Here is a 25058-nt window from a genome sequence, read left to right on the forward strand (position 1 = left end):
AAATTAAACTGTGAAGGAATATTTACAAGTGATTAAGATATTTAACAGTGTTTTATTTACTAACTTGTTGGCATTCAGAAAAAAGTGTGTTACTAAAGTTACATTATCTTTGTTTTTTCTTTCCTAAGATCTTAACATGTAGGAGTGAAAAGAATTTTATACATTTGTGAACTGAGTCTGATTTCTTAAATATGTGAAATCTACTCAGCTCCTTTTCTCCTCTAAATAAAAAATCTGAACAAGCACAAAAATAAAAAAATAGATAAATTAATTTAGAACTGAGGACTTTAACTTATTGATTTTATTTGTTATTTTCCAGTGTCGGCAACTGCATTCTACAAGGCCCAGCCAGTGATTGAGTTTATGTGCGAGGTGTTGGACATTCACAATGTTGAAGAACAGAGGCGACCTCTTACAGACTCTCAAAGAGTTAAATTTACCAAAGAAATTAAAGGTATCAAAAAAGCTAGATTAAATGAGACTTGGAAAATCTTGGAGAATGGCATGAAAATGTTTAAAAATGTGAGAAAACTTGCTTCAGAAAGTCATTTGAACAGTCGGTTTTTAGAAAAGTGAAAGAAGACAAAATTTAAATTTTATTTTTCAAAAATGTTATGGTTATAAGAAATCTTTGATTGTCACACTTAGGAATCTCGTTTTTGATAATTAAAAAGATTGCTTAAAATTGGGCAGAATGAAATGTGTTAAATGTTCAAAAAAATTGCTGCATTCTTGTTAACTGTATTAGCCTAAAATTGTCAAAATATATAACCCCTACTTTTGTATCAGTGTGATAGCCAGGATAGATCTAAATATATAATTGTACATTTGTAGGTTTGAAAGTGGAGATTACCCACTGTGGAACTATGAAGAGGAAATACAGAGTATGCAATGTCACCAGGAGACCTGCCCAGACTCAGTCGTAAGGAGGAGTTCTTTCCTTTTTTATTAAGGAGGGAAGGGGGGAGAGAGGAGGGAATGGGAGTTAAAAAAGTGCAGGGGGAGTTTGAAGACTGAGAGAGGGGAGGAGGGAGAGCATGAATGAGAGAGCAGCAATAGTTGGAACTGAGAGAGAGAGAGAGAGAGAGAGAGAGAGAAGGAACAGCTCACAGTCCATAGCATTTTTTTTTGGGGGGGGGTTAAGTTCAGGGAAGTCCGAGAAAAGCATACCTGTAAGCTGAGAGAAAGAGAGACCAAGGAAAAATGAATGTTCATTTATTTCACAGTAGTCTTCAGTTTCATAAAAAATAAATAAATAAATAAACTCGAAAGTGCGATTTGAAGAAAGCAAATGCACAGGCATGAAGAAATTGACAACCTCTTAGATACAAAATAGTTAATTTTTTCTCTCATTCTTCCAGGTTCCCACTTCAGCTGGAGTCTGGTCAGACGGTGGAGTGCACGGTGGCCAAGTATTTCCTGGAGAGGTACAAGATGAAGCTCCGCTACCCTCACCTCCCCTGTCTCCAAGTGGGGCAGGAACAGAAGCACACATATCTACCTCTGGAAGTAAGTTCAACATTTGAAAGTTTTTAGATGAGTGATTATTGTTACAGTAAGAAGTGCTATTTACTACAGTTAAAAATGTCTGTTAAATCTTGTTGGGAGACCATCTTCTTTCTTTTAGAATATTTCCCATTTTTCATATACTTTTTCAATAAAATTCATATTGCCCTGTCTCCAAGTGGGACAGGAACAGAAGCACACACATCTACCTCTGGAAGTAAGTTGCGGCATTAAATTACTGTCACACCTAGCGTATCCCACTTACATATGAGAAAAATGGCCCACACGCAGACTAATGCAAGGGGTATGTTAGACTAACATTGCTACGAGAGGTACAAGGTGAAGTTTTGAGTTTGGGTGGATATATTACAGTCTGTGCCGTAAACTTTTCTCTTTACTGGCCATTCGGATCACCCCTTTCCTATAATCTCCTAGTCCAAATTGGGATTTATTGAAGGAATAAAAATTTTGATAAGACTGGGCATTTTCCCTTATTGCATAAATATTAATTGAATAATATTAAGACCTTGATTTTGTAGGCTCATAATCGTTTTGAATGGGCCAGTGGTGAAAGGGTCTTGTATAATAACTGTGACTTTGTAAAGAAATATTTCTTCTTCTTTGTCTTATTATAAATGATAAATAATTTTCATAATTCAGGTGTGTAATATAGTCGGAGGCCAGAGGTGCATCAAGAAGCTCACAGATATGCAAACGTCTACTATGATCAAAGTAAGTAATGGAAAAACTCTGAAAAAATGCTAGAAAAACAAATTGAATTCTTTGGTGTAAGGTACTGTACTGTACTGCTGATGGATTAAATGCTTAGAGTAATGTGTTTAGAAATTTGAAAAGTTCTCTTTCATTTTCCATCTTTGGAATCATGTGTACTCTTCCATTTTCTATCTTTGGCATCGTGTGTGATTAAGAAATCATAAAATTAAGTAATTATATAATTTATAAATAATATAAGTAAATAAATAGGAAGAATTTAAATGTTCTAGGTGAATCTTCTCTTATTTTTAGGCAACTGCAAGATCAGCGCCAGAGAGAGAAAGGGAGATCAATAACCTGGTAGGGGAATTTATTTAGTAATTGAATTCTCCCTTGTTAAATTAAGTATTTAAAGTATGAAGTTCATGCAATGATGTGTTCCATCCTCATGATGATTAGATTAAATTTGAAATAACTGTGAAAAAAATTAATTTGGTAGAAAAGTTTTTACATTGATGATAGACTTTTATAATTTGTGCACAACGTTGAGTGGATATATATATTTTTTATCTGAAAAAATATAAATGCATATTTCATCAAGTGCATTACAAATGTATTGTTGTTTGTTAGTATGCCTTTGCCCCATTTTTATAAGAATGTTTCTTTTTTTCAGACATAAAGCTATGTTAAGCTCATATTTCTGATTCACTTGCCATATGATTTTTTCAGGGGACCCCCAAGTTGTAAATATTGTATGCAAAAGTCTTTTTGTATTGCAGAGATCTTTTTCTTCCAGATTGGTCCTCAGCTTATTGTTGCTTGCTGTCGATGTTGCTGGCCTAAATGGCGATGTTACATGTAGATCTGTTGCTGCTATTTCAAATTTAGATTTTTTTTGTTAGATTTTTAAATTGATGGAATTCTTTTGGCATGCTTCATTATATTACCTTTTGGGTAGGGTATTTCTTAGGTAAAAAGATAAAATATTTTGGACATCTCATTTTTTTGTGATATATTCAAGAATAGTATTCGAGTTTTGTTTTCAAACTGTCAAATAATAGACTATTGTACATATTTTAAGTTATCACAAAATTTTAAAGCGGCAGGCATGGCACATGTTTTAAAAGATTGAAAGAATATTCTACAAAAAATCAAAAATTAAAAAAAATTCACTGTAAGAATAGAATTTGACAAGGTTTGGGCTTTTGGGCAACTTCTATTCATAGAAAAGTACTTAGTAGTAATAAATGTGATTTGATAAACTGTTACATCCTAGGAGCCACTGCATGATACCACCAGATGGAGCCACTGTTAAGTGTTGTCTGCTTTTAAGCAAGAAGTCCCACTAATGCTACTTTTCCACTACTATTGTCTAGGTTGGCAAGGCAGACTTCAAAAATGATCTGTTCCTTCAAACGTTCGGGGTCACGGTGAACCCGCAAATGGTCGAAGTACAAGGCCGAGTGTTGCCGGCGCCCAAACTGCAATATGGCGGCAGGGTAGGCAGCCATCTTGATGTAAGATGTTGTCTCAAACGAGTGGGCTCATATGCGGTGTCTTTTTTTTTTTTTCCTTAATTTTTTTTCATGTTGTTGTTGTTGTTTTTGTGCTGTTTTTTATTTATTTATTTTTGTGTGTGTGTCAACCGTAGTTTTGGGGCTCACTCGGTAGGACACTAGAGGTCACTGCTGGCACTTGCTCAAAGCTCATCAGTTATAATCCAAAACAAGCCAAGGCTACTGGTGGACCATTTGTGACTATTACATCAGTGATATGGAAATTTTCCTTTGGAAGCAAAAATGACTTTGAAAGAAAAATTCTCAAAATTGGAAGAATAAAATTTTGTCCCTCTTTATATTCTTTATAATTGAACCCAAACACAAAAAAATATTTTGTACAGCATAACGGGTTGATATCTGCGTACAAGTAAGCCTGTGCAATTGCTGGCAGAAATCTCTTGGTTGACTATGTCTCTCTGATCATGTTCTCTCTCTAGAATCCACACGTGTCAGTCTTGCTTAGTAGAACACGGGACAAAACTGCAGTTCGAAAACTCAGAAATAGATCTTGATATATTCATTGTGAAATATACACAAATAGAACTGAAGTATGTTGTGTTTTCTGGAAGATAAGATCAGATCAGACAGGCAGCGTCGACACTCTACTTACACCGCTTGCTAATCACCATGGCGTCCAAACTGTCATGGCCGCCATTTTTCGCCTTTGCGTCTGCCCTTCACCAATAGGGCGGCGCCACCATCTACTTACTACCAACACCAGCATTGCCAGCCTTAGCTGCAGGGACTGCTCTGCTATAGGTTCTGATAGTAGAGGACTAATACGGATTTCAGACCTACTGATCACGTTTAGGGGTCCTAAATTCCATAAGTACTCTATACGAAACCTGACTGACTCATATGAATGAATTTTCAGCCCCTTGACCTGCGAGATTTTAGACTTTTCAGACCCCTTTTTGCGTATGTAGGGGGAGTTAGAATCCAAACAGGCGGAGAGAGAGGATTCCTTTCACGTAGCTACAGGGCTGCAGCTCGATTGCAACTCACTCACTCACTGACCGATAGTACTAGAACTAGTACTTGTTAGAGTACGGCTCTACTACCACCACTTACTACTAGCAATACTCTGCACATTATATTCTAACCTCTGTGTCTTGTGTACCAAATCGCACCCCCAGGTTCGTAAAGCGGACTTCAATCAGGACCCGCACCTCCAGCTGTTTGGGCTCAGTGTTAATTACCGTATGACGGAGGTCCAGGGACGCGTGTTACCACCTCCTAAAATACAGTACGGCGGAAGGGTAAGAGAAAGAAAATAGTTGTTTTTTCGTGCAGGGTAGGTAAAAATAAGAAAAGAAATGGAAACGACAAACGCAGCTGATTGATTGGACAGAGGAAGAATTAAGAATTTGAGGCAAGAACGAAAAAAATGTTTCTTTGTAAAGGAGAGAATATGTTCATTTACAAGTTGAAGAATGGATTTTAATGAGAATGATTAGATAATGTTGTGGGGGATCAATCACAAGCCAACGTTTTGATAACAATTTAAGGCAAGATTTAAACTGGAAGGAGCGATTCAAACAAGTCTGGTTGCTACCTGAACCATGGTATGTCAACACGACAATATGTTCCTTTCAAAAAATAAAGTTAAAATCAATTGAGTAAAGAAATGAAATTAAGATGTTGAAAAAGTAAAAGTGCATGCAGAGAATGGCATGATCAAAAGCAAGATAACAAAATAGACTGAGAGGGGGAAAATTTTGAAAGTTGACTCAATTTAGCTTACTCTGAGTCATCAGTCTGCTTTTGAAAGAGATGGCTTTTGGAAAAGCAAACGTTTAGTAGAAATATTCGTTTTGAGAAATTACATGATACTTTCAATGGCAATGGTGAAGATATGGGTAAGATTCCAACACCAGGGCGACGCCACCATCTGTTCACTTCCTCCAACCACTGACAACTTGTCTCATCCTGAATTTAATTCAAAAGGTTTTCATATTCAACTTCTTTAATGTTTATTTACATTGCATTGGCCATCATTTCTAATTTAAAGACAGACTAAAACAATTTGAATTCAGTTTCTATTTTCACTAACTACTTCCTCATCCCAGTAGAAACTTAAAAAGGTTTCTCGTAGTGTTATCACTCAGATTAATCAACAGATCATCTCAAACAGATAATATCAGACAGATAATCCCAACAGATTTCTCCTGACGTTTTATTGTTGTGTAATAACTGTTGTCTAGTTAAGTGTTTAATTCTGGTGATAGGAGGATATTAATGAAGAATGTAATCAACATAGTTTGTCTGTAATCTTCAACACAAAGGGCCCCCTGTTTCACAAAAAAAAAAAAAAAAAAAAAAAAAAAATGGGTATACAGTCTTACTTTAGATCATCATCAGTACCCTTTAGGCTGACTGGTGTCTAGGGTGCCTAGATAATGCTCTCTCTGTCACAAAGGTTAGCTTAGAAAGTAGACTTAAAATGTCAACTCCCTGATAGTTTTTAGACCATTTCATACGTGAGACTGACCCACCCGAAGTTGCAACTTTTCAAGAAAGATTTACTAAAATCAATGATTTGCATTTTGGGGTTGGGTTTAAGATTAAGAAATGTTAATTGAATTAAAAAGGAGAAGTAAGTGACCGTAAGTTTTGGCTCAGTCACCTTTAAAAATCTTGCTTGCTTTTTTGTGGAACAGGGAGGCCTCCAGACCATCTATTCTACACCTAAATATTCTTACTGCTCACTAGATGTCTCTTAGATCAACTTATTTAAATATTCAGTAGACGTCTTGTAGATCAATATGAAACAATTCTTTTTGTAGATTTTATTCAATTGTTTGATAGTTATTGTTGTTGTTATTGTTGTTGTTATTTTTCCCTTCATTTTTTGTAGAAAATTGAAGTATTACAAATTGTTAAAAGTGATATAAAATGACTGAATGCTCTAAAGCAGTTTGTAAATATGTATATTATTGTGCTTTCTATTAAAGAATGTATAATTATGTGTATTTATATATATAATTGCCACATAGCATGTTAATTTATCAGATGTCCTTAAGCTTACTTATACAGCACCGTTATCACCTAGAAATAAGAGTTTAGCCAGTGAGCTGTCGCGTAGTTATTTGATTTGTTCGAGGAGAACCCCCCTCCCTCCCACTAATACCGTGATACTATTCAATATTTGAAATAGAATTTTGAAATAGAATATTCTATAGCCTATTTCAAAATACTGGTTAAAACCCTTGCTCTGAAATATGTCGTTTGAGAGATTGACCATGGCTTCCGAAGATTTTTGACGACCAATAAAAGATAGACAGAGGACTATGGATCCCTAGTCCAACTCGGAACTGGAATATCTTTCAAAAAAACTTTTTGGTTTTGATTGAATTTTTTTGGCTTCAGCTGACAAGTGGCTTATGTTAAGATGCATGTTGCAATGAAATGGGGGGAATTTTTGTTCTGTTTGTAGTTGTTTTTTTATTTTGTTTTTTTGTTGTGGGAGGGTATGGTCTGTGTAAGAATTCTTTTGAGTCCCCTTCAGTATCTGATGCTGCAGTTCATCTAATGGGATAAGCGAGCATAATACATTCTCGTAAAGATGCATTTGAGACGCTCCTTCAGGTTGGTCCGTTTTTGTTAATGATATCCACTCAGAGGTGTTTTAGCTATAATATGTTCCCTCTACGTTTTTGAGGCCTGATTTGTAACATACCAATTATAAAAAGGCTGCATGTGAAGATGGTTCCGTAACACACAGAATATGAGGTGGAGCATTGACGTAGACAAGAATTGGAAAAATAAAAACACCTCGCCTCCACTTGCCATTCCCTCATGCCCCTTGTCCTAGTGGAGAAGTTGAACATTTTTGTTTGCTTTCTTGCTGCTTATATTGTGTTTGGTAATTTGGCATTCACTAAGGTGTTTAGTTCTTTTTCTATCCCCGCCCCCCCCCCCCCCCCAAAAAAAAAAAAAAAAAATTCAAGGTAACATTCACAGTGTGTGTGCTGTAGATATTCCGCTTTGCCGTGTACTCATTTCATGCATCGTTTTGCTAATTATTAATTTGTTGACTTTTTATTTATTTCTTTATTTCTTTTTTGTCCACATTGATATTTGACCATAGTGATGGGTTTCCTCTATTGCAGTCTGACTATTTCCAGACCAAAGCTCAGGCGATCCCCAATCAGGGAGTCTGGGACATGAGAGGCAAGCAGTTCTATAGTGGCATTGAGATCAGGGTCTGGGCCATTGCCTGCTTTGCCCCTCAGAGGACTGTTAGGGAAGATGCTCTAAGGTGAGGACTGCGCGAGCATGTGTGTGTGTGTGTGAGAGAGAGAGAGAGAGAGAGAGAGAGAGAGAGAGTGTGTGTGTGTGTGTGTGCGTGTGCGTGTGTGTGTGTGTGTGTGTGTGATAGGGATGATGAAAGAATAAAGTAAATGATTAAAGAAAGATATGAACCGATAGATTAAAAAATGAAAAAATAATGGAACAAATATATGACTTAATGAATGGATGAAAAATGAGAAAATTTGTAAATGAATGAATAGAAAAAGAATAAATTGATTAATGAATAAGTAAATGACACATGATAAATAAAATTACAAAAAAAAAAAAAAATTGGACTGAACAAATATCAGATTCTATTATTAAAATGTTTTCTTTGCCATTCTCTGTAGAAATTTTACCCAGCAGCTCCAGAGGATATCAAACGACGCGGGCATGCCCATTGTTGGGCAGCCATGCTTCTGCAAGTACGCCACGGGCCCAGATCAAGTGGAACCAATGTTCCGCTACTTGAAGAATACATATTCAGGGCTCCAGCTGATTGTGGTGGTGCTGCCTGGGAAAACACCAGTCTACGGTAAGTGGATACATATAACACCAGTCTGTATAGAAGGGAAATGATATTCTTCCATATAATTATCATGCACTGTAATTATTCAAAATATTTTGAGCAACATTTTTAATTTCCCTTTAAAAAGATTTTGTAAGGAATACACATGAATATATTTTAGAAGTACTGAAAAGTAAATTTGCTTCTTGTGTAGTGAGTAAATGAGAATGATAAATAATAAAAAAGTAATATATACACAAGAATGAGTAGAGCATTAAAAAAATCATACTAATTACTGAATGCTTACCTTCAACTTCTTGTTATTATGAAAATTGATAAGTTTTTACCCCAGAGAGTAATTGCCTGAAATATACTTTTCTGTTCCATTTGATTTCAAGCTTTCTTGTAGGTTCAGGTTTGGGTGAGGGAGGGGGTTATTGAATATTGTTTATAAAAACCATGATTCTGCTGCTTTTTCTGGTCGACTAAAGGTGGACTTATCTAGTGGGTTAGCTTTATTGAGAAATAACCCTCAAATCTACTTTCTTTATTTCAGCCGAGGTGAAGCGTGTTGGTGACATCCTGTTTGGGTTGGCGACCCAGTGTGTTCAGGCCAAGAATGTGAACAAAACTTCCCCCCAGACCCTGTCCAATCTGTGTCTGAAGATCAACGTCAAACTGGGAGGCATCAACAACATTCTTCTGCCCAGCATTAGGTAAGTACAGTTACTTGGTTGACTTATAATTTCTTCTTTAAAACATGTCTCATATTAGTAGGCATCATGTTTTTACTAGTGTTTATTTTTTTGAGTCTGGAAATTTTTTTAATGCTTACTTATATGCACAAAAATATAAGTAAAATGCAGGTACCTTCAATATATTATATTACAGAACATTTTATATGTTCACTGCTAATGGATGACTGGGGATATTCACTAACTTGCTTTACAAAGTTGAATTTAGATTTCTAAGGCTTGGGAGATGTTTTAGTGTTAAGGCATTCTATTCACAGTTCAATTTTTCTGCTTAGGCCTGGAATATTGGAGATATTTTAGTTTTATAGCATTCTATACACAGTTTAATTCTCTATCTTAGGCCTGGAATATTGGAGATGTTTTAGTTTTATAGCATTCTATACACAGTTCAATTTCTCTATCTTAGGCCTGGAATATTGGAGATGTTTTAGTTTTGAAATCATTCTATACACAGTTCAATTTTTCTATCTTAGGCCTGGAATATTCCGGGAGCCTGTGATATTCCTGGGAGCCGATGTGACCCACCCCCCTGCAGGAGACATGCTGAAACCTTCCATAGCTGCAGTAAGTTCAAATGCATGCACACACAGACATGCGCATGCGCGCACACACAAACACACATGCACGCAGGCATGCACGTGCGTAATTCAGTAGTGTACAATGTTATAATAGTTCTATTTTAACATGAGAGCAGAGAAAAAAATATATATATTCTGTACACCATTTGTAGCCTGGTCTAGGCCCCATTATACTTAGTATATGGACTAAACTTAGACTGCTCAAATTTGGTAGCTGACTATTATATTGGTGCAAGACTTGAGCTTGAGAACTGACTTTTTTGAGAAAGGGGGGACCTGCAAAGCCGCACCTTTTATCCTATCTGTCCCATTTACTCTTCACAGGTGGTTGGCAGCATGGACGCCCACCCTAGCCGCTACTCCGCCACAGTTCGTGTCCAGCAGCATCGCCAGGAGATCATCCAAGACTTGGCCCAGATGGTGAAGGAGCTGCTGATCCAGTTCTACAAGTCCACGCGCTTCAAGCCCACCAGGATTATCATGTACAGAGACGGAGTCAGCGAGGGACAGTTCAACCAGGTGAGTGACCATTTTGACAGAAGTTTATTAGTCTGAAGTTGGTTTTAACTTCTAAACCAAACATATTGTATTGGCTTGTTGCTTTAATGGGATAGCTGGCGATCTTAGTGGTCTAAGACTTAAAACTGAGATGAAATATTTCGCGTTACTCTGTTTGAGGCAAGAGTTATAGTTGTCGTGTTTTTGTGATAACATTCCACTTGCCGTATTGAAAGAGATGTCACATAATAAACATCATCACATGATATTGTTGCGACCAATAGTTATTCATATCTCATGAATGAGGTTTGATAATTGAGGAGGTTGTATTCGCGCTTTCCTTGCAGGTGCTAGCCCACGAACTGCGTGCTATCCGCGAAGCGTGCATCAACCTGGAGGTGGGGTACCAGCCAGGAATTACCTTCATCGTCGTCCAGAAGAGACACCACACGCGGCTGTTCTGTGCAGATAAGAGGGACCAGGTGGGTTTGTGTGTGTGTGTGTGTGTGTGAGAGAGAGAGAGGGTGTGTGTGTGTGTGAGAGAGAGAGAGAGAGAGAGAGAGAGGGTGTGTGTGTGTGTGAGAGAGAGAGAGGGGGGGGGAGAGATTGGAAAGGGTAATGGAGAAAGAATGAAGGAGGGAGGAAATAGAGAGAGGGGGAGGGAGGTGTGAGAGATATAGAGAGAAAAAGAGAGGGAGGGGGGGGGGGGGAGGAAAAGAAAGAAACTAGGAAGGGAGGGAGGGACCAGGTGAGATAGAGAGGGGAAGCATTTAGAACTGTGCACCTTGGATACCTGCAATTTTTGCATTTCAGACATTTGGCTAAACTTTGCTGGAGAGAACCATCCTCACACAGTTGATCAGGGTAGTTACTTCTTTAATGTTTTAATAATTTCAGTAAAATTTTTTTCCAGATTGGCAAAAGTGGGAATATCCCTGCAGGAACCACAGTCGATGTCGGCATCACTCATCCCACGGAGTTTGACTTCTATCTATGCAGTCATGCAGGCATCCAGGTATATCTTTATATCCCCCTTGCCAAGTATGTTTTGTACCCTTTATATGCCTCCCACCATCAACACCATATATTGTTTCTACCTTTTACACACCCCTTCCCATATACCGCCTTTAAGTATATGCTTTGAAATCAGGAATGAAGCCTGACAGTATTTCAGAGTGCATGTGGTACGAAAAAGTTGGTAATGTAGATATTTTAATGGATTTTAAAAGATACAGTACAAATTTCCAAGCAGAAGGTATCATCTTATCTCAAGTCAAAATTTTTGAATCGTAAAAGTAAAACCAAAGGAAATAATATCTTATCACTGCTGGAGTGGTGTGTTTGTCCATAGAAAAGCTACTTCTGTAAAATGTAATAATTTTGTTTCCCCACAGGGCACCAGCCGGCCCTCCCACTATCACGTGCTATGGGATGACAATCGTTTCACGGCCGATGACCTCCAGATCCTGACTTACCAACTGTGCCACACGTACGTGCGCTGCACGCGCAGCGTGTCCATCCCAGCTCCGGCCTACTATGCACATCTCGTTGCCTTCCGCGCGCGCTACCACCTCGTTGAGAAGGACCACGATAGGTGAGTTAGTTGTGCACGGGAGTTCTTGAAGAAAGTTCAGTGAACGAGACGAAGTTCTTATCAGTTTATCATGTAATTTGTCGTTCTCTTTCACTTTGAAGCAGAAGAGTTATTGCAATCCCTTTTTTAATTCTGTTGTATTATATTGTTACTCCAAGGGGGTAGGGGTGAAGGGTGAAGGGAGGGGGCAGCAGAGATGAAAGAGAGATTACAGATCTAAATGGGAATTTGCAATTAAAATATGGCTTCTTCAAGCTGGGACTGAGACTATTTTTTGATAAATTGATTTGAACATTTTTTTTTTTTTTTTTACTTTTTTCTTAATAGGAAGATTGAGAAATGAGAGAAATTGAATGTGTTAGGCATTGATTTTACTTACTGAAAAGATGCGTACAACTTTGGCAGAATGTTGTGTTGGTGAAGATATTGATAAAAATAGTAATAAAAATGATCAGTAATACATATTAGGATAATACATATATAATGAAAGGCATGAGATTTTTGTATATCTCTTATTATGTTGCTATTTAGAGAGTACACGTATATATATATATATATATATATATATCGAGGTTTATGAATTACATAATAATTAAAGGAAAAACGGGGAGTTTATGGCACGCACGTGGTGTTATTAGGGTGATGACGGACTCTGTTGAGCTCTTGAACCCCTTGGTGTTTTGCAACGCCCTCTTTGAATGTGTCACCCCTACCCCTCCATTTCATACTAGTTTTAAGGCAAGTTCACGGGCTGAGCCAAGCAGACTGAACATATAATATAGTATGATGTCAGTATTTGGCCTTCTGTGTTTGAAGCTCGGTATTGAGCAATGTGGCTGTCTGTATGCATCTGATGGTTTTGATTTATGGTCTAGATTGGTCTGGCCGTGAACTTGCTCTGGTACATGTGAACAAATGGAAAAAAAAAAGTCATTAGATTTTTTATTGAAAATGATCTCAAGTCTAAGAAACTACCCATTAATTTTTTTTTTTTTTTTTTTGATAAGTATTTGATGCCATCCATGTTTTACCACATTGTTTTAGATTGAGAGACACTGATCACTTTCTTTTGTCCGTCTTTTGATGTAAATTTAATAGTATTATCCAAAATATTTTGTTTAATTTTAATTTATTTATGTTACATGTATCAGTGAAATTAGTGATTGGAGTTGTGTTTCAAGTCAAGTTGGTTCTGCCTAACTTGCTGCAATCCACTGCAGCAGGCTTTTTGATTGTGGTGACTTCTCAGAAAGCCTTTGCAATGGCGGATACTGTAATACCATGATGGCGGCACTAGGTGGGACATTGGAGGGATTAGATGTGCTGCCTCTAGGGGGTTTATCAGTTAGAATATTAAGCATAATGGTGGCAGCGGGTGGGATGACAGGGATTGGATTGGCGGGCTATGGTGGGTTAATCATAATAAGATACATGAGACAGTAAAACAATGGTAGAGGCGGGTGGGATGTCTGGGATTAGAGAGGCGGCCTGTGGTGGGTTAATCATAATCAAATATATTAGACAGTAAAACATAATGGTGGCAGCGGGCAGGATGACTGGGATTAGATGCGCTGCCTGTGATGGGTTTATCAGTTACAATATAAAACAATGGTGGCAACGGGTGGGATGGCAGGGATTAGATTGGCGACCTATGGTGGGTTAATCATAATAAGATATATTAGACAGTAAAACATTATGGTGGCAGCGGGTGGGATGATGGGGATTAGATTGTCTGCCTATGATGAGTTAATCATAATCAGACTTCTTGACTTGAAACACGACTAAATGAACAAGTGGCATTTTAAGAAAGTGAATCTTGCCTTTAATTGCTACATTGTCAACAAAAACATACATAAACATTATCATTATTGATAAAAAAGTGAATAATTTCAACAGGCTAAACATAATTTTTACTTGTGGGGCATGACATTTAGTCTGTTTAGAAATTATTTACTTTTTTAATCTTCATTACACTAGACCTACATCGCCATATTATCATTATTGTCACATATTGAATCATTTCATTGATACATCAATGTCATTGTTGCTGAAGCCTTGTTCTGTTGTTTTCTTTTCCCTATAAAGCGACCCTGCCACCTCAAGCAGTTACACGTAAGTACTAATTTTCATGACACTAAACAACAGCCAAGAAAAAAAGTTTTTGTTTATGATTCCAAATACACTGAGAGGCATTTGTGTGTAATGTGTTAAAAAAGGGGAGAGGCTAGGCAAATTTCTAATAATTTGTTTATATCCGTTTTACTAATTGTGGAAAGAAATTCATGAGAGTGGTATGATCAGTTGATACCACTCTAGATTTATAAAACTTTTAAAAAAATTATTCTAGATTAACCACAAAACTTAACATCAGAAATATCCAATCCTGATTTTTGCAGAAAATATTTTGATAAATGCTAGTTTTTTTTTTTAGAATTTAAAGAAAAAGGGGTGTTTAATGGGTATTTATGGTATTTGACCAACAGGCCTCTGTCTCGCAGTATCTTGGAATCTTTTATGTGGTTTGTTTTCCTTCATACTTAATCCTTCCACTGCCAGACGTTCAATTTCACTGGGTGTGGTGGATGAAGGGTTAAGTAAACCCCTCTTCTTCGAGTTCTGATGCAAACTTGTGTGACTATCTTAATCAGCCTGACCTTGAGTAATGTTGTGTTGTTGGAGTCTACACTTATAAAAAAAAGGCACTTTGCTAGTTTGACCCTTCTGTGGTATTTATCACCTACCGTTCGATTTAATCCTACTGAAATTATTTTAGAGCTAACTCGATCCCATTTATGACCAACATGAATTTTTTAAAGGCATAGTGCTAATGGAAAGCCAGCTTGGAACCTGTTTGCATGTCTTCCCCACATATAAGACTCCCCCCATCCCCACCCCCCACCCCCCCCCACCCCCACCCCCCCAACCCATATAACACCCACCCTAATACAGTCCCATTTAAGACCTTATTTAATCCCATTTCAATATTCTCTCCATACAATTTAAGCCCTGCTACATCCATTTAAGACCAGTTATAAATATTTAAGTCCTGCTTTATCCATTTAAGACCAGTCGTGTACATTTAGGGACTGTTCACATGGAAAGTCTCTTTTCTAAAAATCTATTTTCTATTTGCGGTATCTTGTGATCACAGTCTGTGCCCTGAATATCCCGCAGCCAGTTACAGAATCTCCTCCGAGCGCAGCGGAGAATTAATTACAGCTTTGGAAGTAACTGGCTCGTGCTGCCCGTAATTACGCCGCGGGATATTCAGGGCACAGACCGTGATCACAAGATACCGCAAATAGATTTTTCGATTTTTCGATAATAGATTTTTCATGTGAACGCAGCCTAAGCCCTGCATTTTATGTGAAAGACCAGGTATGTCAATTTCAGCCCTGCTTTATATATTTAAAACCAGTTATGTCCAATTGACCCCTTCTTTATTCATTTACAACCAATTATATCCATTTGTGAAGAAAAGGCTTATCCAGTAAAAAAGTTCGAATTCACCCACATATGGAGTGATCAAACCATCATTCCATCAAGGCTTGGGATCAGGTGCCTATTAAAACCAAAAATACTTAGCCTCCTAAAATTGGATAGCCAGTGACACTTGGTCCACTTTGCAATGAGATAGCTTTTGAGAGAGGTTGGCCCACAACAAGTCTTTTACCTCTGCGTCAATCACAATTTGCTTAAGAGCTTAGTTAAAAGTCAAAAGAAAAAAAAAATCAACATTTGAGATTAATGGTAAAAGGCAACATAGTTCCTTCAGTCTTAGATGATAGATTTTAGCCTTAAAACTGACGTTGGACTTTTGTAACATGAGTCCCTGACAGGAGCGGATCCAGAGCTATTTACTGACAGTCTTCCAAATTATCTTTGTTGATTCATCTTCCAATTTTGACCGTCTTCCAACAGAAAAAAATAGATATCGTCAATGTAAACTTGAAAATCCGACCGTCTTCCGGAAGACCCAGAAGACGGCCTAAATCCGCCCCTGCCTGATGTTGTTCACAGTCTCCTAGGTTATTTCCAAGTATTTCCAAGTACAGAGAAGGTTCACACATTATATTTGACAACCTTAAGTTTCCAATACCTTGATTTGAAGAAAGACAACTGATTTGGTAGTTATGAATGCTTTGAAGGACTTTTTTCCCCCCTATCATTTGATGTTTGTTAAATGACTGATAATTTGGCGGAGAAAAAAATGTAGAATTGTCCATGTATAGCCAGTAATTGGGTTTAAAATTTAAATAGGATTCATCTAGATTTGTCTGTATTTAATTACCCTACATTTCAAATGAAAACTCGTAGAAAATGCGGAAAAAATTTTGTGAGCCTTGTCTGTACAATATCGCAAAGTCAGACGACAATGGTCAAGAGCTCAAGAGAGTTTCGTGAACATGTTTTACAAAGTTTTAGACCAGAATGTTGCTATAGTTACAATCATGTGACATATGTTGTCATAGTAACATGATGAACAATCAGCCAATAGAAGTTGCTCAGTATACTGGAAGGTAGAGGATTCTGTTGAGACAATCCTCTTTTAATTTGAAGATCAGTATGTGATTGCTGGGAGGGGAAAAAAGGGGGGGGGGATACTGGAAGGTAGAGGATTCTGTTGAGACAATCCTCTTTTAATTTGAAGATCAGTATGTGATTGCTGGGAGGGGAAAAAATGGGGGGGGGGGATACTGGAAGGTAGAGGATTCTGTTGAGACAATCCTCTTTTAATTTCAAGATCAGTATGTGATTGCTGGGAGGGGAAGAATGGGGGGGGGGGGATACTGGAAGGTAGAGGATTCTGTTGAGACAATCCTCTTTTAATTTGAAGATCAGTATGTGATTGCTGGGAGGGGAAAAAAATGGGGGGGGGGTATACTGGAAGGTAGAGGATTCTGTTGAGACAATCCTCTTTTAATTTGGTGATCAGTATGTGATTGCTGGGAGGGGAAAAAAAGGGGGGGGGGTATACTGGAAGGTAGAGGATTCTGTTGAGACAATCCTCTTTTAATTTGAAGATCAGTATGTGATTGCTGGGAGGGGAAAAAAATGGGGGGGGGGGGGATACTGGAAGGTAGAGGATTCTGTTGAGACAATCCTCTTTTAATTTGAAGATCAGTATGTGATTGCTGGGAGGGGAAAAAAATGGGGGGGGGGATACTGGAAGGTAGAGGATTCTGTTGAGACAATCCTCTTTTAATTTGAAGATCAGTATGTGATTGCTGGGAGGGGAAAAAAATGGGGGGGGGGGATACTGGAAGGTAGAGGATTCTGTTGAGACAATCCTCTTTTAATTTGAAGATCAGTATGTGATTGCTGGGAGGGGAAAAAAATGGGGGGGGGGATACTGGAAGGTAGAGGATTCTGTTGAGACAATCCTCTTTTAATTTGAAGATCAGTATGTGATTGCTGGGAGGGGAAGAATGGGGGGGGGGGTATACTGGAAGGTAGAGGATTCTGTTGAGACAATCCTCTTTTAATTTGAAGATCAGTATGTGATTGCTGGGAGGGGAAGAATGGGGGGGGGTATACTGGAAGGTAGAGGATTCTGTTGAGACAATCCTCTTTTAATTTGAAGATCAGTATGTGATTGCTGGGAGGGGAAAAAAAGGGGGGGGGGATACTGGAAGGTAGAGGATTCTGTTGAGACAATCCTCTTTTAATTTCAAGATCAGTATGTGGTTCCATTACATTGTTAAACATATACTGTTATTGAAAGGGAGGGTAATAAAAACTGAGCATTTTACAGTGCATAGTTTTCAAATTGTTCTTGTAATGTATATGACTGTATGTATATAAACGCCTTAGTATAGATGTGCATTGTCTGAATTTAATTGTTAAGGTCCAAAAAAAAAAATTCACAAGACTGCTACAAAAATGTCCTTTTTCTTCTAATTTTTCTTAAAAAATGAACTTTTTTCCTATTACAGTGGAGAAGGCAGTCACCAGTCCGGCAACAGCGATGATCGCAATCCAACGGTGCTTGCACGTGCAGTCACCGTGCATCCCGACACTATCAAGGTCATGTACTTCGCATAAAAAAAAAAACGATGTCAATGTTTATCAAGGGAACAGACGAAGCAGCAGACTGTGTATAGTGTTCCTATCCGTGTTATTGGCAGCAGAATCAATGGGATTTATTTATATCTCGGTAGTCATAGAGACGCTAAAACATATGGAATCCGATCAAGATTCTGATTTTATGAAAACCCAGACTTGCAGTTTTTTTATGAGACACTAGACCCATGAGACTGACTGCCTGTAGCAGTGTTTCTTATCGACATAATCTGTTCCAGTAAAACTTCCAAGTTATATCCTTGTTCCGAGGGCTTTAGACATACAGGTTCCAGGGGAAAACAGATTGAGAGCGCCATCTTTCCAAGACAGACTTTTGGTGTTGCTATAGTTACAATCATGTGACATCTGTTGTCATAGTAACATGATGAACAATCAGCCAATAGAATTTGCTCAGTATGCAGTGTTTCATAACTGGAGTAAAAATGTGTCATTTCAAAGCAATATTGGTTGGTGTCTTCCAAGATGGTTTGGGATCAGGCAAAAAGTGGAAGATGTACTTCAAGTTGGACAGAGTTTTAAAACTAGTTAAGGTTGCAAAAGAAGAAGAGGCGGCAAAGATCAGGGGAAAAACTCGGAGAAGAGCAATATTGGATGGCGTCTTCCAAAAACGTCTTTGAACAGTGGTACTTTTAGCTCAGCTTGAAACAAACAAGCCCAGCATCGGTTTTGTCATTGTTGCAAAGGCATAGGCACTGGGCCTTACAAAACATCATGGGATTTTTGCTGTCAGACAGCATTGCTGCTCAAACTGGGTATTTGGGTATTCAATTAGAAGATTTTGGTGATCCATTTTATGTTGTTTGCTAATTTTATTTTATATTGTGTGGAAATAAGTGCAGTTATTTGATATTGTGTGTCAAAAAATGAGATGGAATTCATGCAAATGAGGGTGAAGTATTCTGCCTAGAGTCGGCTGACTTTTTAATTTTTTTTTTTTTTTTTGTTCTTGAACTTCATCTGCAGAATTTTATAAACAATGAATTCAATATTATAATTAAGTATTTATCAAATTTGCCCTTCACCAGTAAGGAATTTTTTCAAAGATTTATTTTCACACAGTTTTTTCATGCAATGATTTGTAAATTTGTGTTAGCAGAAGCTGTATCAGTCAGAATCCCAACTTTTGTTCCATGCATTCATTAAATGGGCGTTTTTTTTAATCTATCTTGTGAGCTGGAAGTATTTGAAAATCAAATTTTTTACACATCAGCTGTGACTGTATGAACATGTCCAGGTCACATGGGCCTACATTTTCAAAACATATGCACAAAATCCTCATCTTAAGCACATGACAACTTTCACCTTGACCATGTGGGTCAAGGCCATGACAAGGTCAAGGGCAAACTTGGGCAGCTGGAACTTGTTGTTTTTAAAGGTGTCAGCTGTTAGAATACTTAACCCATGTCATTCTCCACATGCAACTTTTGACTACTTTGAAATAGGCATGGCTGTTCAACTTTCTATGGACTATATGCAAAAACTTTGAAGTATTTATATGCTGTTCATTGCTGTGCCTGGTAAATAACCGCAAAATTGTTGCACAATCATGACTTAAAACATATGTCAAAGAGGAGTTTTAATGATATTTTTTAAGAGAGGCAGTGCAACCAAGCAAGATATATGCCGTAACATACAATTTAGTAGAGGTAGCTTGGATAGTGCAACTTTTACCCATGCGTGCATTTTGCAGATACTTAGAGTTTTTTTTTTTTTTTTTTGTTTCTTTGTATGAAATGTAGAGCAATGTTTAAGTGACTTTTATGTGAATTTTCTTTTGTTGTGATCTTTGCTTTAGATATCACCCCCTATATCTTATTATATTACATATTGTATAAGATGATATAGAAATGAGGCTGTGAGCATGGATGTCTGCCTTAAAGGGCAACTATAATAACGGCAATTCCTTTAAGAATTTTAAGGCTGTATGTGATGTAGAATCAGCACGTATCGAGCAATACAATGGCTGGAAGAAAATGCAGCTTTTTTTCCCCAATACTTAAGTTAATATTTTATGTATATTTTGTCTGCTTTAGAATTCTTTGTCTAGAATTACAACTGTTAAAATGGGCTCTTCTCCAATTTTTATGAAAAATTAAATCGATGATGGGGTTTTCTCATGTTTTAAGAAAATGTATTGGATTTTATTGAATGGTTTGTATTGTGTAGTGTGCTTTATTATGAACATTTCAGTCAATCATGTTGAATGCCTTTTTTTTTTCACAGGTGAAAAAATGTTTAGTCTAATTAGCATTCAACTGTATTTCAAAAAGGAAATGGCACATATGAATATTTTGGTGTTTTTTTTATTGTGACCACAATGTTCAAATAGTGGTAAAATTATAGTTATTTAAGATCATATGATTTGCTAGACATTTTGTTATATACTCTACATGGTGTTTTAATGCATTCTTTGTAAATATGAAATATCAGGCTATGAGATGGGAAGAAAAATTAAACACGGTTCTGCCACAATGGGAGTCAATGCGGTATATAAGTTATTAGTTAACCTGTTTGCCTAAACAGTATGAGTTTATATTGACCCAGAGATAGGTCTGTCCCATGAGGCATTGGGCTCTTTCTGAAGATGGACAAGGATGAGATTTTCGGGCTGTCAGCCGTTTTCTGACTTTTTGAGATGTCATTGGCCTAGGCGGCCCACTGGACCCCATGTCATATTTTTCCAACTTTTTTCCTAAATGACGGTGTCAATATAAACCTGTATTGGGTAAGCAAACCTGGGGCAAGAAATTTATCATTCAATGAACAAAAATGCCTGGTAAACTGCTCATCATCATGCCTGACAAAGAATCTGGTTTGGTGCAGAAAAAGAAGCTCCAATTTCCATCAAGATGGGAGCCTCTGTTTAACATCAGTCAAACTAAATTATGTCACCGAGTTGGTGCCAAAACGAGACAACCGTAAAACAAGGCTCTCTATCTGTGGAGTTAACATGCTGATAATGTAGACAAAAAATAGTCAGTAAATTCATGGACAGGTCTTGTGTCTGGTCTAACCAATCAAATCACATCGGTTTTCATGGCATTGAATCACATGACACTGAATGATAAATATTTATATTATAATCCATATCAGATAGTTAGGGGAGGGGGTACTATATGGGATCTGTACCTTCTGCTAATACCCAAGTGTGCTCGTGTGTATATATATTAGGACCAATGCATTTAAGTGAAGGGGTCACCCGGAGTGGGCAGGCGGTGTTCAAGAAATCTCAACCTTTTGTCAAATGTTTGTTAACCCATACTGGGATGTTTAACCTCTTGCAACCCATTGCGGCTACTGATGTTACAATTATATTGTATGCTGTTTTGAAGTATTTTTTTTTTCTGTAAATGTTTAGAGTGTTGATATGGGTTGTGAGATGTGGACGGTGTTGTGTCGCAAATTTTTTCCGTTGTTGTGCGTCAGCGGCGTGGAATGATTTGTGGCGTGTTCACTGTACAGGGACAGACAGTAGACCGGTGGAAATCAAGTCATTTTAAGCCACATAAGATCAGTTGAGTCAAGCAATGAGCTGTCTTGGATCAAAGAAAATTAATTTTTTTGGCTTAAAGTTTTGGATAAATATTTTGGAGCTAATTTTTTTTGTCTGATTCTGAAAAAAAAAATTCTCACCTTTGGTCTACTAGTCTTGTCCCTGGCATCCTTTGGCTGTGACTTGGTGTTAACTCTTCCAAGGCATGTTTAGACACCCTCTTGGTCCAGTTGTTCCATTTTGGTTCATTTATGGTTTCAGACTTGTATCTAAATTGTGTTCCATTTTGGTTCGTTTACGGGTTCAAAGCTGTGTCTAAATGTGCCTTGTCTCTGTTCCAGATCTCATTTAGGTTGACGTGCCACTTCCGTTGCCTTCAAGTGCCCAAAATGTTTTAACTTGATAGGTGCAGCAAACTTGAAATAAATGACAATGATATTTAGCTCAGTGATATTTGTACTAATTTAATGATTTTTTTTTTTCTGTGAAAATCTAGGCTCACTTGAGCTAGTGCAAGTTCGCTAAGGACTAAATGTGGATCATTTCCAAAAGGGAATCAAATATTTAATTTTGTTTTAAAAAGTTTCTGTAAGGAATGCTTTTAGTCCTTGGACTTGCAGATCACAGCAAAGGTTAGCAAGAAAGACTCAATAGATGTTGCGCAGCCAGTAATTTTGTTTGTTACAACTTTTGTGATTGGCTGTTGTTTTTTTGTTTTTTTTTTCGAGTTCTGCTTGTGGTGGAACATCCATGACATTTTGAGATCAAAATCCAGACATTTGGTGTTGGAACATGCTCCCTGGTCCTCCCAATGTAGCGCTATCCATCTTTTGTCATCTTAGACAACCTTAAAATAGTTAAAATAAAGAATGTTGTAAGATTGTAGAAGTATATAGGGATTCCAGTTTTTAAACTCTATTGGTATTACTTGAAAGTCAGTTAAATACCTTGCAGAAAATTCCACCTAATTTAAACTTAGTCCTGTATAGTTAATTCTTCAATACATTAATATTCTGTTGTGTCCACTCAAGAAAATTAAATAATCAGTGCTGTGAAGCAAAAATATTTCTTTGGAAAGAATATTATTTGAGATTGGGGAGGGGGGGAGGTCTGGCCTGTTTCTGTATCCTCCTAGAAATGCATCAGATGTCTTATCTAGGGACCATTTTTGCAATTGGTAAAAAAAGAAAAAATAAAAAAATAAAAAATGGTGCCATTAACCATTTCAAATATTTTAGACCTTGATGCCAAGAGCTGATCTCATATGGCAAATGTACTAATGCAAAATATGAATAAAAGCTAGTGTAATCCCTCACTATTCCCCTTTACACTGGACGGTGTCCTTTCTGCATGAAACTGGCATCGCTGTGGTTGAAGAAATGGGGGAACAAACATCGCTTTGGATGCAAAATAAATGCTCAATGATTTGCCAGTTGCCAGCATGTAAAGTTTTTTTATACTCTCACATGGGGCAGTACAACAGAATACAAAAAGAACGCCGTCAAGTGTAAAGGGGGTTTTAACGAGGTTATAATAACGTTGTTGCTAGGGCCTTCCAGATTTCTATGCATGTAATTCTATGGTGCAAGAAACTGAGATCAGTCATACTCGCCTGATTAACAAGCAATATCGCCATTATTTTTGTAGTCCCAATATTCAAATGGTATAATATGAAGGCTGGGTATGGGAGACTTTACTCCTAGGTTAGTTTTACCAGGTAGATATTATGCATGGCTTTTTATGGCCTGTCTAGTAATTTTCAAGGTTCTTATTCCTGTCCTTCCTTAATGACTGTCTCTATCAAACTTAAAAATTTTTAACAACTACTGGCAATTTCATGCAACTTTTGAGTACCTTCAAAAGTGATAATCTTTAGATGTGAAAGATATTTTTGACTTGCACAAAAAATGGCTGTTGACGGACTTTTTTTTTTTTGTTATTTAATGGGACATCAGATAATTTTCTTGCCAGTTTTCCAACTAAAGCTGCCCCAAGATCCCCCAAGGCTAAAAGCCACGCCCATTTTTTACTCCTTTTCTTTTTCTAACAACCCAAAATCATATCTGTATTTAGGATTTTGTATCAAATTGCAAATTTTGTATCAAATAATGGGGATTAAGAAAGGACAATAGCATATTTAAAACTTTTAACCCATTTCTGGCTTTTTTTTAAGGAATATAGTGAGAAATAACTGGATAGCATAACTCTGATCCAGTATATAATATAGATACTGAACACTGGAGTCCAAACTCTGAAATGGCTAGTTAACTTGTAGCAACAAAATAGTTTTGAGATTTGCCATCTACATTTAAGGAAGACGCAGGAACACATCCATTGAAAAAAAGGACTTGTAGCAGACATAAAAATCGCCTCCCCGTCTTGACATTTACCATGCGGTTTTTACGGCAACTGTATCCAAAAATAGTCTGAGTGGCACCCCTTTCAGGCATTACCAGTTGCGCCCCCTTTCAGGCGGTACCAGTGGCGTCCCCTACAGGTAGGGCATATGGCATGATCCCTGCCTGCCATGCTCTTGGTTTGTCACTGGGATGACGAGACTAGCGTAGAACTCCTGTGTTTCTATTGGCCAACAAATTGAGATGCTCACCCTTGAAAAATTAGGCTCATTTTTCTCACCTGAGTGGTACACTTCACTGAGCACATCCATTTTGACTGGTCCACACATGTTATTAAGCTACAGGGAGGTTTGACTCCCTACCAAAAGTTCGGGGGAATTCCCATGAACCCATTGTACTAGCTTTAGTGATCTAAATCTATGGGGATTCTTGCTAAATTGCGTCCATTGTAAGTGGCTTAAATATCTGGTACGCTTATTCTAACTGTTAGGGGATAATTAACGACAGCCAACTACCCCCAAGTTACTCAAGAGGGAATGCCAGACAATTAAGGTGATCACACTGAGAGCACTTTAGCAAGAAGCCCAGCAGAGTTAGATTGATCCTGGTAGTACAATGGGTTTGTGGAAACGCAGTCTAAATAGAGCTCCATCGCAGAAGCTCTGTTCAGTTGACTAAATTTGTTTTAGGCAGATATGAATTTGTTGGCCTCTCAAAGTGAACCGGTCCAGTGAAGTGTTCGTCTCGATGTGAAAAGGGGGTCTAAGATTGCTATGCAACATGATGCGTAATGGTGCCAGCTTTACATTTGTGAACTTCCTTTTCACCCGTGTGTGTGTCCATGAGCGCATTCAGAACATTAGAATTACCAATCTGTGGATCAAATATGGCAACCCACTATTAAGCTTACCGCGTAATTCCTGATTAGGCACTGAATAGATTCCCTGCGGGGATTACGTAAAAAGCATTCAAGTGGGTCGGACATATTTGATCCGCGGATCTGTTAGTTCGCTGTTCTGAATGCACTCCAAGATGGCGGTGAGCGAAAGACGTTAAGAAATTTTGTATTGTTCAGTGAAAGAGGAGAAAAGCATGTAGAGCGAGTGATTAGAACTGTGT

The 25058-nt window shown here is 37.6% G+C and overlaps 1 protein-coding gene across 20 annotated transcripts in view; it reads left to right on the forward strand.

The window, feature by feature from the left end:
• The window catches only part of LOC106181471 (protein argonaute-2), a 46816-nt gene extending 24792 nt beyond the window's left edge, over positions 1 to 22024 (forward strand). For 5 of the 20 annotated variants that reach the window (XM_086994521.1, XM_086994520.1, XM_086994526.1 and 2 more), the window contains 16 exons: positions 320 to 454; positions 835 to 922; positions 1362 to 1509; positions 2167 to 2238; positions 2533 to 2580; positions 3597 to 3737; positions 7892 to 8040; positions 8423 to 8607; positions 9137 to 9296; positions 9809 to 9899; positions 10238 to 10432; positions 10759 to 10893; positions 11325 to 11426; positions 11806 to 12005; positions 14091 to 14117; positions 17942 to 22024. In XM_086994521.1, the coding sequence (XP_086850647.1) occupies positions 320 to 454; positions 835 to 922; positions 1362 to 1509; positions 2167 to 2238; positions 2533 to 2580; positions 3597 to 3737; positions 7892 to 8040; positions 8423 to 8607; positions 9137 to 9296; positions 9809 to 9899; positions 10238 to 10432; positions 10759 to 10893; positions 11325 to 11426; positions 11806 to 12005; positions 14091 to 14117; positions 17942 to 18050 (1985 nt within the window). In that variant the 3' untranslated portion in view covers positions 18051 to 22024. Of the gene's footprint in view, positions 1 to 319; positions 455 to 834; positions 923 to 1361; positions 1510 to 2166; positions 2239 to 2532; positions 2581 to 3596; positions 3738 to 4915; positions 5039 to 7891; positions 8041 to 8422; positions 8608 to 9136; positions 9297 to 9808; positions 9900 to 10237; positions 10433 to 10758; positions 10894 to 11324; positions 11427 to 11805; positions 12006 to 14090; positions 14118 to 17941 lie in introns of all 20 variants that reach the window. The other 15 variants (XM_086994531.1, XM_086994529.1, XM_086994525.1 and 12 more) reach the window with 10 other exon arrangements.
• The last annotated feature ends 3034 nt before the right edge of the window (positions 22025 to 25058 follow it).

The sequence above is a fragment of the Lingula anatina genome, chromosome 8 (assembly GCF_051362555.1).
Source record: "Lingula anatina isolate TDL-2025a chromosome 8, LinAna3.0, whole genome shotgun sequence".
Lineage (NCBI taxonomy): Eukaryota > Metazoa > Brachiopoda > Lingulata > Lingulida > Lingulidae > Lingula > Lingula anatina.